This window comes from Brachyistius frenatus, unplaced genomic scaffold, assembly GCF_029030835.1.
Source record: "Brachyistius frenatus isolate BFR_SWC_R1_liver_20210118 unplaced genomic scaffold, ASM2903083v1 Contig_39, whole genome shotgun sequence".
In the NCBI taxonomy this organism is placed as follows: domain Eukaryota; kingdom Metazoa; phylum Chordata; class Actinopteri; family Embiotocidae; genus Brachyistius; species Brachyistius frenatus.
In genome coordinates this window covers 637171-653102 of record NW_027210638.1, presented here as the reverse complement: position 1 = coordinate 653102, position 15932 = coordinate 637171, and the positions used below count along the sequence as shown (strand labels likewise).

Genomic DNA, 15932 nt, shown 5'->3' with positions numbered 1-15932 from the left:
AAATTACACATAAATCGTTTTTGAGGAAATGAAGAGGAAAAAAGGGGAGCCATGACGGCATAATTAACGTTATTAAAACATTACTAGGAATATAATGCGTAACTGATAGAGGCCTAAGTTATGTTAACGTAATGTGACGTGAAAATGTGAAATTTTATGATTTTGGTGTGTGTGTGTGTGTGTTTTGGGTAAAATCTTAGCTGCAAAGTTTCTGGGTTTTATAGCCTAAGAATAATAATTAAAAAAAAAAAAAAAAAAAAAAGGTCTTCACCACTTCTTTCAAATGTATGCATGTTGGTTAAAGCCTTACGCCACCCCAACCTATAATTTATGGATACAAAAATTAGCTCATGCTTCAAAAACTTAAGAGATGGAGGCAGGTTGTGAGAATAATAATGCTCTAAAATAAGCTCTTACCTCTATCACTTCACTGGGGCAGAGATTTATCTTGTGTGTACCTACTATAATTTTTTTGTTGTTGTCTGAAAACTGAAAGGAGGACAATGTTTATACGGTCCTGTAACGGATTCTGAATACTGTGATGATATGGACTACATACAATTTTTATTTTTTTTAAATTAAATTAAATATTTGCATGAATTCCTTGTCTGTCAGGTTTCAAGTGCCACTACTTGACATTTAATAGTTTAAACTCGTGGGTAAAGTGGCCTTCACGGTGTGGCGCTCGTCTTTCCGACGGCACTAGAATGCAACAGTAACATGCATGGTAACCGGGGCGGATCTAATGTTTGATAGAGCTGGGCGTGGGCTCCCCACTCCTCATCCCCTCCGCTCTCTGTGGAAGCACATTGTTCAACGCGGGCTCATTATACCCAGCACCGATGAATGCGTTGGTGCATTTTTTTTTAATTTATTTTTTTTTAGCTTATAATCATTAAACACTTTCTGACAGAGAATTAAAGGATACCTGAAGACGGGCGGAAGGAAGACCGGGAACATATTTGTCTTCTTCTTCTTTTTGTGTGTGTGTGTGTGTGTGTCCCCTCCTGGTCACAGCTGAGAGACAGCAGAATTGAAAGATTTTTTTTTTTATTTTTTCTTCTTCTTCCTCCTCTCCGGTAGACGAAACGTCGCTCTTGTCGCTAATTAGACCTCTCTGCTTGTTGTAAGTATGCAGTGCACATTCCTGTGTCCGAAATATGTCGGCAGTGACTGTTTTTTTTTTTTTTTTTTTTTTTTTTTTGGAGGGGGGGGGGGGGGGGTGCAAATTATAGGTCTTCTTCATACGCGTTCACTGTTTTGGACACCGCTGGAGACTGCGGTCCACACAGTTAAAACACGTCAGCTTGCTATCATAACAGCTTCAACGTTATCTATCCACCTCACAACTCATACCTGCTTTTAATCCTGCCTGCAGCGTGGTGAATTACACAGATTGTGGATTTTAACTGCACCTCCGTTCCTAAAAACAATATATATATATATATATATATATATATGTATTTTTATTTATTTATTTTTTAAATAAACCAGCCTCTTTTTGACTTCGAGTGGTGAAACTTGGGGGAATAACATGACCGTCGCTGATTTCCCTCTCATCCCACTTTCAAAAAGAAACCGAAGGTATATAAATGGACTTAGCTATATATATATTAAAAAAAAAAAAAAAAAAAAAAAAAAAAAACAGGACTTTATTTACTCCCCTTCTTCTCTATTTTAGTCTCATTTAAGGACAATCTTCAGTGTGAGGTTGCTGCCACACAGACAAGTAGGGTGACGCCCCGTCACACTGAGTAAAACACTGAATGTATCACTGCGGAAGTGAGATTCCATTACAAGGCATTTACAAAGATGACATGGAGTCATTTCTGCTCTAAAAATCTGAGAAGTGTTTCTGAAGTTGAAAAGGAAAACGATGGCATAGGCAGCCCTAATGTCTGGTTGTTTTTTTTTCACTTATCAAAAGTGTGGCCATAAGAGAACTTAGACGAGAGGAGAGAAGCTGCCAAAAAAAAAAATGTATTGCCTTCATCATTCAAAGTAGCATGAAACATTAAACTTTCACTTTTGACTTGATTGTTGGAATTTTCCGGCTTATCTTTTCGCCAGCTGCCACCGTCGTCACTGCCGCTTATCTAAGCATCCCACATAAAGAGCACGTAAAGATCACGTTTGCAGTGATCATGTACACCAGCCTATTGGATTGCATTAAGGAGGTCTTGTATCAGTCCTGTGAATTCGACATCGGTAGCGTTCGAGACTCAAGGCAAGAATTCAGGCAGCTGGAAAACAGCTGGAGATAGTCCAGTGACAGAGGTGTGATGTTAATGTGTCGTCCCTTTCTCTGGACAGCTGTAGCCTGGATGCTGCCAAACTGCATGCCAAAACAAGTGCGACTCTTCTGGAAACCGAGATTTTGAGACAAGACAGCGTCTCCTGCTGCTCTAATCTGTTGGGCTTATGCTTGGTTAAATTTGGAGAACTGAGGTTTCAGATGACTCCGGATAGGTTGTTTTTGTGTGATTTTTTTTTTTTTTTTAGGTATCATAGTCATACTTGTGACTTGACGTTGCTTTTGTTCCTTCTTTATTAGGTTAATATTTCTAAAGGAAGTTAATGTGATTTGAATTTTCTTTGGGAAGCTGAGTTGAACATTGGCTGGCAGCTTTGTTTACGTGACCCACAAGGTTCTTTCTGTGCTTTTTGCTTTGTCTCGCAAACTAAAACAACGAGACAAGATTCACCCATTCCTCCATTTGCAAAAATGTTTCGGGGTGTTTGGTGTCTGATGAAGAGCCTCATGGCTCCTCTAACTGGCAGGCCTTTGTGTGGAGGTCAGCTGGCCTTTTCATCTCTGCTGCTGCCTCCACCGTCTCACTGCCCAACAAGCTAAAAGGATGACCCAGTAGGGAAAAGGTCACTTGGACTCCAGTGCCTTTAAGTGCAGCTTCTTTAAGCATGCAGACATGTCGACAAGCGCATACAAAAACATTTCATTTCAGTGGTAAATGATGGGAGTAATTATTTATCACTGGAGTTAAACAAAAATATTTGGTATTTTCTCAAGCTTTCTAACTTTTAGTGGAGGAAATCATTTTATGCTCCTGCATTTTTAGATGAATCCTTAAGTTGACAGACATCATATGAGTTGTCTCAACTGCTCACCTACTTGTGTTTCATTGGGCTCAGAGAGCAGAATAGTGACTCCTCAGCTGCCGGTCAACACTTTATGTGTGGATGCTGTTTAGGAGGATGATGTCATTGGAGAGGAGAGGAGAGGAGAGGAGTGGGAGGGTGCGATGGGCTATCGAGGCTTCAGGATTGGTCTTGGAGTCTCAGTATTCGACCGTGATACTTCCCCAGAGAGGGTCTCCTTACCATCATCGCTCCATTATAAATCTATTATCTCTGCAGTGGGCTTGTGGCTCTGCCAATATGGATTCTTTAACCAATTAAGCACTGTAATGGAGACCAGAATGCATGTTGAGGAGGATGGTCATTCGTGTGCCATACTGCTTGCATCATGCGTGTTAAAATGTTGAAAGTGATTTTCAACCTAGGAGTGATGGTTGAAAAAGTAAAGTGTGTTCGTTGACTTAAGAATTGGCTGGGAAAAAGTTGGGCTTGGAGAATTTCATTGTGGATATCTTTACATATTTTTCAGTTTCCAGGTTGACCCTTCCCTCCTGTGTTTTTTTTTTTATTTAAATTTTTATTTTTTTTATATGCCCTTGGCGTGTAGTAAGAGCAGCCCTCGCCCTCAGCTGCTTTCCTCCTACCAACCCCTCTTGCTGCTCTGTGCTTGCACCCTCCGTAAGCTGTCATGTAAGATTATCCTTTTGGTCCAGGCGAGGCTCTAGGATTTCAAAACGAACTGTTAATTTCCCGGGCTGGAGGTGGCGTGCTATAAATAACCCTAAACACAAACCTGCTGTATGTTGCTGATTGATCAAATTGAGCGGAAATGATGTGGAGATTTCGGGGACTTTGGAGAAGAACTATGCAGACTACGCCATGGTTGTAGCCTGTCTGAAAGAGCAGGACCGTTAACCTTTGATGAGCTGATTTGTTACTACTGCCACTTAATTGGCTAACACGAGTCACTCTGTTGCGGTCCGATATGTACAACGTGTAAAAGATGTGACGGTTGTGAGACCTAATCGTTGTCGTATGTTTACATGTGTACTGGCGTGTGTGCATGTCGGGGGGGGGAGGGGGGGATGAAGACTGCGCGGGTTACCCCATCCACCGACGGTGCAATGAGAAAGTCGCAACTGCGGAGGAGTAAATAGGGATGTTAAGACAGCTTTTAAGACAGGGTACCCATCTTGTGCACGGATGAAAAAAACGTAAGACGATAGATGCAAACACTGATGGTCGTGACCCTCGGAGGCTGCGTCCTCCTCCACACGAAGACCAGCTCGGCATGAGCCCCTTCCTGACAACAAGTGGCTCCAGGAACACGCCAGTGTCCCCATCAATGATTCATTTTGCTATTCATCTCCATATGTACGTGTGGATTATTAATCAGCCGCTGACATGGCCTAGTTTTAGGGGAAGACGGCACGGCTGTCTTGCTACCCTTCCTCCAGTCTCCCGGTAGCGGGCGCCGGTGTGATGAGTTTACATTTTTAGGCTGTAGATTTCAGGTGTAAACTTGAGATGTGGCCGTGTAGAAGACATGTTGTTACTGGCGGTGAATGTGGAGAGGTGTACATCTGTGTGTGTGTGTGTGTGTGTGTAGTGTAAATATCAATCTCTTTTTGTTTTTATTTGCATCTGTGTGTCCTATAGTCATGGTGTTCAGAGTGAGGCAGCCTCTGAACGTTAATGTATGAGTGATGCTTAGGTGTTCATATGCTGGGGAGATCTGAGTAACCTGTGAGTATTAGTAATATGACAACTCTTACTGTCTTACTATTGTCTAACATTTTTTTTTAGACCAAACAAAAATCAGTCAGAACATGTTAGTTGACACTGAAAATAATTGTTAGTTGTAGATTAACACATGATGGCACACTTGTTTCAATAACTTAATTAAACAAACAAAAAAGCCGCTGTCTTTAATCCAAATGACCTGTCTGTAATTTAACATTTTATGCTGGGTCCGCTCTGTTTGTGGTAACAGTTGCCGATGAGTCCTAATGTCTGTGGTCTGTCCTGAGCTGGTAGCCTTCAGTGACCGAAGGTGTTCCAGCGTCTGTCTGCCCTCACAAGTCTCTCTTCTTCGCACAGCTGCTGTTTATTTGGTTAGAGGAGGCTCTGAGGAGCGAGGCTGGCCCGGCGGCTCTCTGTACTCCAGCCAGAGTAAGCTGCGCTGTGTACCAGGTTGATTTATTTACAGTGAGGGAAAAGGAAGCTAAATGTTTGGCCACAAGATTGAGGGGTCAGTATAATTCCCTTTCCTGTTGTGCTTCAGAATTATAGAAGGGAGGGCGTTTTTACAAGGAGGTTATTGTTGATACTGGTGACGGTGCTCGCAGCTACCTGTTCCATTAAGGCTGGCAATGGCTTATGGGGTCATGGATGTGATGTAGGAACGTACGTGCGCGTGTGTGTGTGTGTGTGTGTGTGTGTGCGCGCGCGTGTGTGTGATTGAATGAAAGCAGCTAAATGACTGTCTTCCGTTAGCAAGTCTGCTTCCCTGTCAATCATTAACATCATTCCGGTCTCAGGCTAATCTTAGTCTGCTGCCCCACAGCAGTCACACACAGCTCCGACACAAATAACACAAACAGAGGTGCATGCACATTCTATTAATACCACTCCACACCCAGTGACAAATATAGGAGGATGTCTTATTTTTCACTCCTCACAACTGAATTTGCTTCATGAGTTTAGTTTCATTTTGATGCTCTAATAAAGCAACTTTATTTTTCCACGTGGAAGGATTCAAATACGTCAAGACTGAAGAAAATTTAAAAAAAAAAAAAGATGCAACGGTTAATACAAAGTAAAAACATTCCCAACCATAAGGATATAATACAACAACTGTAATGATTATTTAAATAAACGGTGTGTGAGAATGAATCAAGAGTTCTTTTAAAAAGTAACATTTTGGAGAAGTGATTTAAAAGATGTCACAGATGTTCTCTTGCTGAACTGTCCAGAGGCTGTGTTCATGTCACCTGTTACTCCTGTCTTTTCTACAAGATTCACTCCAGCTGTGTGGGCTCCTTCGGGAGTTCAAAGCACAAGAGGGAGGGCGTGTGCGTGTGTTTTCTACTCTGACCGACTAAAGCGCTGATGTTAAACCCTCTGTTTTGAGTGAGGAGCTTTGTGGAACAGCTATAACATGAAGTGCGTTTTCTATCAGGGATGACATTTGATTCCCCGGCAAAGGTAAAGCAGCACATGTGACCTGTGGTGCTCGTGAAAACCTGACAGATTGATTACACGCTGGAGCAGGTGGTGCAGGTTCATGATTTTCCTCTGCAGCCCCATTAAGGAACATTCAGCAAAGTGAGACACTGTTGATGAGCAGGCCGAGATTTTGTCATCCCACGTGCTCGTCTGAGCTATAAGATATGACGGAAACTTTTGAGGAACAGAAATTGAATGCGACACTGGGTCTCGGGGTGGGGCGGGTGTACAAAACAGTATCGCGGCATGATATGATTCTGATGTCATTATTGTAAGTTTGTCTCGAAAGTGGTAACTTAAGTTCATCGTATTATACTATTATGGCAACTGAGGCAGCATCTTTCTTCATGTGTATTACTGACAGACAGATTTTGGGGCGTTTCTAGTGTTTTTTTAAATTTATTTAGAGTTGGTCCCCGTTAATAGCATACAAACACCTTCAGGTTTAGGCCCAATTTTCAAATTTATTAAAAAAAAAATTTACAGTTTTTTTTAACTGCTCATGTTCATCTCCGTGTGTCGTTTTGGCTTAATATTGTTGTTTTTTTTTACTGCTTAATTTGTTGTTTTTTTTGGAGGCAAATTTTTTTTAAATTCTGTTTAAAGTAATGCAACCCTTCAGTCAATATATGTTGTGTCTAAATGTTCTATATAAATAAACTGACACAACTTAGCTTTTTGGTCACTCGTGTCAAAAAGAAAGTGAAACTAAGCTGCCACTTGAGACCAGTGTGTCCTAACAGCAACAGGAGTTTTAGGTTATTTTCCTCTTGCACCATTAATCATAGATGTCATCACTATGATGACATCACCTGGTCACTCGTTGTCTGTACGATGTCAGACACAGTAACCACAGGAGATCTATGTGGTTGCCATTGGCCTCCAGCAGACTTAACTGGTGGTGAGCCATAGATTTGTACTCAGTCATTTCTTTCCATGTCTGACTCATCATGTCTTCTCCCTGGCTAGTGTTTGGTCATTTTCAGGTCATAGATTTGGTAACTTCGTGGTAAGCTGAGTCACACTTTGCCAAATTATGTCGTGGAAACACCCATATGACTGCTCTTTCTACCAATTGACTTGACATGCCTGGAATTTCACTGGCCAGCGTGGCTGTGGTGGGGGTGACATCAGGGGATCCGTGTGTATGTATCTTTGTACTGGCTTGTGTCCGTGTTTGGGTATACAGTTCTGTACATGTGTGTTTCCAGCTGACTCGATAGTGAAAGCGACAATAGCATAACTGACAAACCTTTGTGTGAGTGTCCCATGTTTATTGAGACCTCCTGGATTAGTTCTTCACTGCCAGAGCTGCCATGTACCTTTCTGCTTTACCCATCAGCTCTGCTACTGTCGGTCACAAATCCAAAAGCAAAGAAACGTCTTTTAAGCGGGACAAATTTCTTATTACTTTGTTAATCAAGCAGAATTTTGCATGTCCCACACAGTTGGACTTGTACTCGAAAGACTCTACTTCTTCTACTTTTGAAATGCAGTATCGGCCTATAAGTTCCTGTGACGATGGTGTTAACCTGTGTCGTGTAAAGTGTAACGGAAAATTAATATCATTTATTTTTCCCCAGGAGACTGATATGTTTCTTTTAATAAAATGTCCTGATTTATGATTAACACAGCCCAGTCACTTCAGCTGGACCTATTAAGGAAGTACAGAAGGGTCCATAGGGGACAACTGAAAGGCACACCTGGAGTCATAAAATCCTCTTTTGGCCTCTCCTAATGTTGCTATGAATAAATCAAGTCAAGGAATTCAAAAAACAGGTTATAGCAATAGTCTAGCTGTGCTCTCAACAGTAAAAAAAATAAATAAAATGCCGATCCCAATTCAACTTTTTCAAAATCATCATGTTTAATGTGTTGTTTTCATTGCTCTCTCCTTGTCATTTGTACAAATTGATAGTCTTGGATCCGGCATCTGTGACCGGTGGTTCAGAGGTAGTCGTGAGTAATGTAAAGTCTGAGTGATGAGGATCTGTCTGCCAGTGTCATGCCCCTCCTTTTTCTCGCTCGCTGCCTCCATAGCTCTCCCTCTCGTGCGCGCGCGCTCTCTGCTGCTCACACCGAGCGAGCGGGAGAGGATTGGAACATCGAGTACCTTCAGCACATTTTTCACATTCCCCTTTGAGGGTCTCAACCTCAGCCCCCACTGCACACACACAAATCACAAATGTTTCTCGCCAATGAGCAGTGATGATATTGTCGCATGTTTTGCCCGTACCACAGGTTGTAGAGCACATCAGCGACACTCTAGTGTTAAGAGGACAGCTTGTTGAAACTATGTGTCAATGTGTTGAGGTGTATTTTTTGTTGTCGGGGTGTTAACCTGCACCTTTTTGCTCCCTTTCCTCTCTCCAGCGGTGGTGTGTGTGCGCGCGTGTGTGTGTGTGCGCGCGTGTGTGTGTGGTGAGCAGCGGCGGCGGCAAAGATGACGGAGTATAAGCTGGTGGTAGTTGGAGCTGGAGGCGTTGGCAAGAGTGCACTCACCATCCAGCTCATCCAGAACCACTTTGTGGATGAATATGACCCCACTATAGAGGTACGACTCTCTTCTGCATGTTCTACACATTATTGCTGTGTTTGAAGTTAGAATGGGGAAATCGTAAGGGCTCGATCATATTATTTTTACGCATAAACTGTAAAAGTGTCATCTGAGTGTAATTAATGTATGTGTTTTATACAAATGTCGGAGCATGCAGTCACTGCTGAGCAATATTTTGTGAGCCCTACTGAGACGACGGCTCAGTCTAAACCAAGTTACTTTAATTGAATTAATTGATTGCTGTGGCAATCCTCCAAATGGTCAGGCTTGGTTGAAATTCCTAATTTTACTTTAAGAGGAAAATTTTACTCCACCCCTTTCTTTGTCATTCTTATATTTATGTGAAAATGAGACACTGAAAGACTTTGCAAAGAGAAGAGGAAGGCCAGTCAGAATGTTTTCGCCTCTCTTTTCTCTCTTTTTCTCCCTCTCTGTCTCACCACGCCTGCCTCTGGCCAGACAATGTCCTTTTTGTGTATTTGCATTCCTGGCCCCTATGCTCTAACAAACAAAGGGACAGCACTCCATGTTTTTGTGGCTGCATGTTGGAAGGCTAAACATTGGCTCCGATACTCTGCTCCTCTGATCTCTTGCTTTTTATTTGAGCTTAAAGTGGATAGAAAATGAATAACAGATATGAGTTAATGCGCAGGACACCGACATCACACGTACAGTATCAGTGACCTTTACGTGCTGCTTTGTCCCCGAGTGACCAAGGCCACGAATGTGACATCATTAGTGATGAGCCAGCAGTTGCCTCAACTCCGACCTGAGCCCTCTGTCCTGTGTGTCACTCATGTCTTTACCACTTTCTCCCTGGCTCTGCAGGACTCGTACAGGAAGCAGGTGGTGATCGACGGGGAGACCTGCCTGCTGGACATCCTGGACACTGCAGGTCAGGAGGAGTACAGCGCCATGAGGGATCAGTACATGAGGACAGGGGAGGGCTTCCTCTGCGTCTTCGCCATCAACAACACCAAGTCCTTTGAGGACATTCACCAGTACAGGTGTGTCTTAAGAAAAAGAAGAGGCGCATCACAAATCATGACTTTGATACCGAGCATTAAGGAATCCACTGTCGCAGATGTGAACATGTGTATTTGTTGGCCAGATCACAGACCAGTTGGGGTGGAGTTCAGACACAAAATCCTTTCTGTTTGTTCTCTTCTCAGCTCCTCTGTATGTGTATTTGTAATATGCAGTGCGTGTTACCGGGACTCCCATAGGGTCTGGAGGGAGAGGGGTGTGTGTACGTGTGTGTGTGTGTGTGTGTGTGTGTGTGTGTGTGTGTGTGTGTGTGTGTGTGTGTGTGTGTGTGTGTGTGTGTGTGTGTGTGTGTGTGTGTGTGTGTGTGTGTGTGTGTGTGTGTGCCAGCTCTCTGCAGTAGTTGGGTGATGTCATGCTGTAGCGTTTAACACGGCTAAAGAAAGCTTAGCCCCCGACTGGAGGCTTGCAGCACGATGCCAATGAAATCGATCCTGACTCAATTAGAGGAGCAGGGAGAGGTAGCGCTCCCAAGGACAGGGAAGGAGAAAGGGAGGGGAAGGAACAAGGGAGGGGGGGAGAGAGAGAGAGTGAGTTTCAGCTGGAGATGACAGTGTTCTCTCTCTTTGCCACATTTTGTCTCTCTCATCACATTAGACACCCACTTTGCCAGTGTTGCATGTGGCAACCAAAAGAGGCCACATATTAGCTGTGCCACCTCTTGCGGGGTTTTTGAGTTTAATACACACACATTTTGTTTGGATCGCTGCCACTGCAACACAGCCTTTTTAATGGGCCCGGCTCTAACACAACTGCTGCTACAACCATTGTGCAACTTGTGAAAGCATGCATGGATCTTTGGCTCCGGGCTAAAATAGGTGGTGGCCCGGTTGAGGCCGTTAAAAAATGTTGTAGTCTGTTTATATAGGCAAAGATAGTCAGTGGAAAACTTTTATTATAGACACCTACTTGCACTACCTGGCACAGCGGTGTTGGAAGTAAGTGTTTTTGGTGTTTATTGGTATTTTAAACGCACCTATTAGACTTAAAATACACGACTCGCCAGCAAATAATAAGTCAGCGGTCTAAACAGGGGGACGTGTCTGCTGTGACATCAAAACTTTGTGTGCTCATGAACACCATCACCAGTGCTGACTGCAGATGGGCAGGGCTGACTGTAGCACAGGCATCCTGCTGTCCCGAGGCTGAGTGAGAAGAAGGGCTAAGCTGATAGAGTGATCTGACCCGCTCCTCTCGCTCAGTTCCCCCTGGCTGCATGGCGTTTGGCACTTGCTGCTGTAGTGATGAGGTAATGCTGTTTGCTCCCTGCCTGTTGTCTATCCCTCCCCCCCTCTCCTCTCTTCCTCCCCACCTCCCTCCTTCAGCAGTGCAGCACAGCACAGCCCAGCACCGGCAGGCCCCGGCTCTTCCTCTGGGTCCTAGAGTTCCCCGGGTGGTTGTTTCTCCAGCGGTGGAGCTGCTGTTGTTTATGAAGCTAGGACACCAGAGACACGTCACTGTGGCTAAAATGCAGTTGTTAAGAAGGGTTCAGGAACAAGCCAAATGAAATGGCAACTTTTGCAATTTTTCTTGCTTGTCAATCCACAGAGAACAGATTAAGCGAGTGAAGGACTCGGATGACGTTCCCATGGTGCTTGTGGGAAACAAATGTGACCTCCCGGCACGCACAGTGGACACAAGGCAAGCCCAGGAACTAGCTCGCTCCTATGGCATCCCATACATCGAGACCTCTGCCAAAACACGACAGGTAGGTAGTGAACATGAAGCACACACCAACACACTGCGCTTCCATGGAAGAACCCTTTTCTTTCACTCTCCCTCTTTCTCAGGTATTTCAATTTGCCTTTAAATTTCACTGATTTTTTTTTTTCCTCTCACTTTTGAAAGCCACAAAACTCAAGATTGTTTATACATTTGAAGTCCTCTCATTCTACCTCATAATGTAATCCACAAGGTACGGCAGCCTTCTAATTTGGGCTCTTTTAATTTGACATTTTGTAAGCATATTCATGCACATGAGGCTCTGTGAACGGCCTGCGGTATGATGTGATTTGTGTTGCTGGGAACATTTTATTATGCTGCAGGCAATGACTCATAGCCAGGTTACCTTGGCTTGAGAACAGAACTACAGTGTTTGAAAGGCCTCCTAAGGACCAGTCGCTGCACAGCTCCCGCTGTCTGTTACTCACTGTCACATGTGATGTAGGTACATACAGATTCACATTCATCGGTCAACCTGCAGAATATCTGTCGGTGAAAAGGAAAGAATGAAAACTTCTTTTTAAGTCATCACGATTTCTTGATTAACCGCGTCTCAAATGACCAGGGTTGCCATGGTAATGTTTCCAAGTGATGGGTACACCTCACAGGTTTGCTGCCAGTTACAAGAGGCGCATTCATTGTGCTCCATGTTTAATTGTCCATTTTAAGTGCCCAGATTTTTGTGTAACCTGTGTGTGTGTGTGTGCGTGCGTGCGTGTGTGTGTGTTTGTGTGTGCGTGTGTGTTCACAGGGAGTAGAGGACGCCTTCTACACACTGGTTAGGGAGATCAGACAGCATAAACTGAGGAAGCTGAACCCGCCCGATGAGAGTGGTCAGGACTGTATGAGCTGTCGCTGTGTGGTATCGTGATGCAGGTGAGAAACAACATACACGGTAATACTCACCAAACTGGTCTGTTATGCTGGAATGTAAATATATCTCTTTTTTTTCCCCCCCAAGAAGCGAGCTCGCAATACAAATTTACTAACATGTCCCATCTTGTGTTGTTTCATTTACCAGCTCACCATTACATGTTGAGGAGAAATGCTACAGCGCGAAGTGGCAGCATGAACTTGAAGACAGAAAGATAAAACAACTCAATGATGAAATACAAACTGTTTCAAAAAGAGGATGATTGAAGCAAAAGCTCTCACGGAAACCACCAGGGCTGACTGAACCATAGACTTTTATGGAAAGGACGTTGGACTGTTGCCTAGGAGGCTAGCTGACCTAGCCTGGTCCGGTTCCTTCTTTTTTGTTGATCCACATTGACCTGTGAGCAACACCACTAATGACTTTTTGTCAACTCCAGTGTGGCCTCGCTGGGTAGCTCCACAAGTTTTTCTGCTAACTTATTGTTTTCAGTCTCAACACTGGTCGTAAAGGAGGCGGTCTCTCACCTCCTCCCACTTTGAAAGCCTAATTCCACTCTCCCTGCCTGCCCGCTGGAAGGACTCACTGACTTAAATGGAAAGTACTGGAACGGACATTTAGTTGCGCCAACACCTCTCACATAAATAACCCACCTCCCCCTTCACTCCACCTGCTTTTGGTGTATTTTGAATGGCAATGCAGTCCCTTCATTATACTGGATGCAGGGGGTGGAGGCTGACATGGGAAAGACTGTCATTTTTGTTTTTGTTGTTTAGCAATTAGCCTAGCTGTAAAAAAAAATACAAAAAAAAAAAATACAAAAAAAAAAACCATCTTTGATTTTGTTTTCGATATTGAACATTTCTTGTGATTGGAAGATTTAAAAGTCACCGAGCATTATAACTGAACAAGGGTGCTAATTTAAGATGGCACCTGGTTTGACATTTTTATTGACCTGCCTGAGGTAGTTGAAGTTCCTTTTTGGAATAGATATCTTGAATGGAGACAATATAGATAGATGGATGGATTTCAAGAATGCAGCTGCCTTCTCTCTTTCCAGATGTTTCACTGCGAGTTGTCTTTTGTTAAATAATAATAGTCATGGCTAGCGTACGTAGGTTTGGGTGCAATAGAATTCTTTTACTTTCAGATGACACAAGGTATTGGGAATAAAACCATCTTTCATGACTACTTATTTTTCTGTTTTACTTTAAGGAGAGGTACAGCGCACGAAAACGTCATCTTTGCAGTTGCTAAAGCAGGAGAGGTTGCTTGTAGAATGGGATGGATATCCTTCATTTGTACAGTTACACAGTGACAGATTATGGTTTTAGTCAAAAAGACAACCAGTTGATTTTTCTTGCCTTTCATTTCTGTAACTGTAGGGTGTACACCTGTTGTTTACTACATGGTTCTAATAGCTATTTTTAGATTTAGCGAGAGAATCGCTCCTTGTGGATAAAAAAAAAAAAAAAAAAAAAAGGCTCAGGAATCAGGGTCCAGGAAGGTCTCATTTAACGGTCCTGGAAACCCCCGCGTAAGGGATGTCACAAGTTAGTTTTGCAGAGTGTAACGCACAAAGTCCTGCCTCAAGAGTCGAACTTCAGTTTTTCCACACACACACCATTCTACCCTCAAACCGCTCCTCTTTCTCCGCCACCTTCACCTCTTCAAAGCAACAATAACAAAGTCAGGTGCTAGTCATGTCAGATCCATATTACTGTATATGTGGGACTCTTGTGTGTAACAGGTGATTGAAAGTGGGTTATGGGAGTGCATTGCTCTGTTTCTTAATACGGACGGGCTTGTGCTCTCTATAACTGTATTCATTTGCTGCCTAAATAAAAGACTGATCTGTGTTTACTTTGCCTTATCTGTTAGCTAGTTTTGTACCTCGTGTGCAGCAAGATCGACCCGAGACGATTATCTGTTCTGTTGGCTGCATTGTTTGTTTTGTGTGCAACAAATAAAAAAAAGTACAATTGTGTTGACTTTAGACATGCGCTGTACAGACTTTAAAAGATAGCTCCCTAATAACACTAGCCTCCACTGATTTTGCCTTTTTTTTTTTTTTTTTTTTTTGTAATAGCAATCTTTTGACAAAGCCCAGTATGAGCCAAGTTGTCTTAATGAAATAGTCATGACATTTCAGGCCTATTGCTTTGAATATGCGATGGTAATTACTCAAAATTCTTACATTTGGTGCAGGTTATACATTGAATTGGACATTTATGGTGATGCATTGATTTCTTGACACTACAGACAGGTTTTGACAATAGGCTCCAAATGCAAACCTCAGACGTCTTCTGTGAAAGATGTCGAATGTTATTTGGCCATTGTCTCCTTTCAATGGAAACGCTGTTTTTATTTCTGACCTAACTAATTTTGTACAGTTAAAATATGACTCTCTTTGCCTCGCATCATGGCTTGCAGACCAGTCTAGTTACTGTGTGGATTCTGGTGGTCAAGTTGTTTTTATCAGTTAACTGTTCATTTCTCTACTTGGAGGAATGATATGAACTGTGAATGTGTTTTCAGTCTTTAGATATTGTTTGAAAGAAGCCTTGTGTTTAAACATTTATATGATTGGAATGATGCAGGGGATGAACCTCGGCCCCACTTTTGGCTGTATTGTTCCCAACTTTTTAATTTTCACCCATTGTACTCGAACCTTTTGATGGAAACAGATTGTGGAGTTTGTAACATGTAATTTCAGTCCTGATAGTATGCTTGTCCTCTCCCTGTCGATCTTTAAATAGTACATCCATGATAATAATACCATAGAATTCCACAAATCTATGCATTGAAATTCCCATTGCATTAGAATAACTGCATCATGTTGTCGCAATACTCAGCCAGCACACCACCAGTATACATGTCAGAAAACCTGGCGAGCATGACAAAGCCTGTAAGGACCATTGGGGGTTTTGCACAAGGATACAGTGGGCTCAAGGGCTTGTTTCTCCTCTTGCAAACTGGAATGGAGGTGTGGAAGGATTTTGTGAAAATGTCAACTGTTTAGCTATTTAAGATTGTATTTACTCTTTGAAAATGTGGCAAATGTATTTGCAGGACAGGAATAAAGATGTCAAGATGAGACTTGTTTTGGTGTCCTCAACCCTTGAACGCTCATGGTCCTCTCAGATTTGAGGTCTGCTGCCATCTACCGGCCGTTTTTTTGTATGATGTTTGAGAATATGAGAAGCATAGATTGAGGACTGATATTTGCTCAAATTTTTTTTTTAAACTAAATGATGAACTGTTTTCCAACTTGTATTATCATAGTTTAACCTACATACTTCCCCTGCTTGTATGGAAGCATCATACAATAGCATGCAGTTTACACATTATGGGCAAGTACAGATGTGATGAAGGTTCAAAGGACAGTCATAAATCCCATGATTACACAAG

The 15932-nt window shown here is 42.8% G+C and overlaps 1 protein-coding gene across 1 annotated transcript; it reads left to right on the top strand.

Annotated features, from left to right (window-relative positions):
• The first annotated feature begins 803 nt into the window (after window positions 1-803).
• Window positions 804-15618, top strand: LOC138622813 (GTPase HRas). Its single transcript, XM_069701878.1, has 6 exons — window positions 804-1126; window positions 8698-8878; window positions 9710-9888; window positions 11474-11633; window positions 12399-12523; window positions 12669-15618. The coding sequence occupies exons 2-5, from the start codon at window positions 8768-8770 to the stop codon at window positions 12516-12518; spliced, it is 570 nt and encodes a 189-aa protein (XP_069557979.1). The 5' UTR covers window positions 804-1126; window positions 8698-8767; the 3' UTR covers window positions 12519-12523; window positions 12669-15618.
• The last annotated feature ends 314 nt before the right edge of the window (window positions 15619-15932 follow it).

Coding starts and splice junctions, on each gene's coding strand:
- LOC138622813 (XM_069701878.1), top strand. CDS start 8,768: ATGACGGAGTATAAGCTGGTGGTAGTTGGAGCTGGAGGCGTTGGCAAG. Junction 9,889..11,473: donor GAGGACATTCACCAGTACAG/GTGTGTCTTAAG, acceptor GTCAATCCACAG/AGAACAGATTAAGCGAGTGA. Junction 11,634..12,398: donor CCTCTGCCAAAACACGACAG/GTAGGTAGTGAA, acceptor GTGTGTTCACAG/GGAGTAGAGGACGCCTTCTA.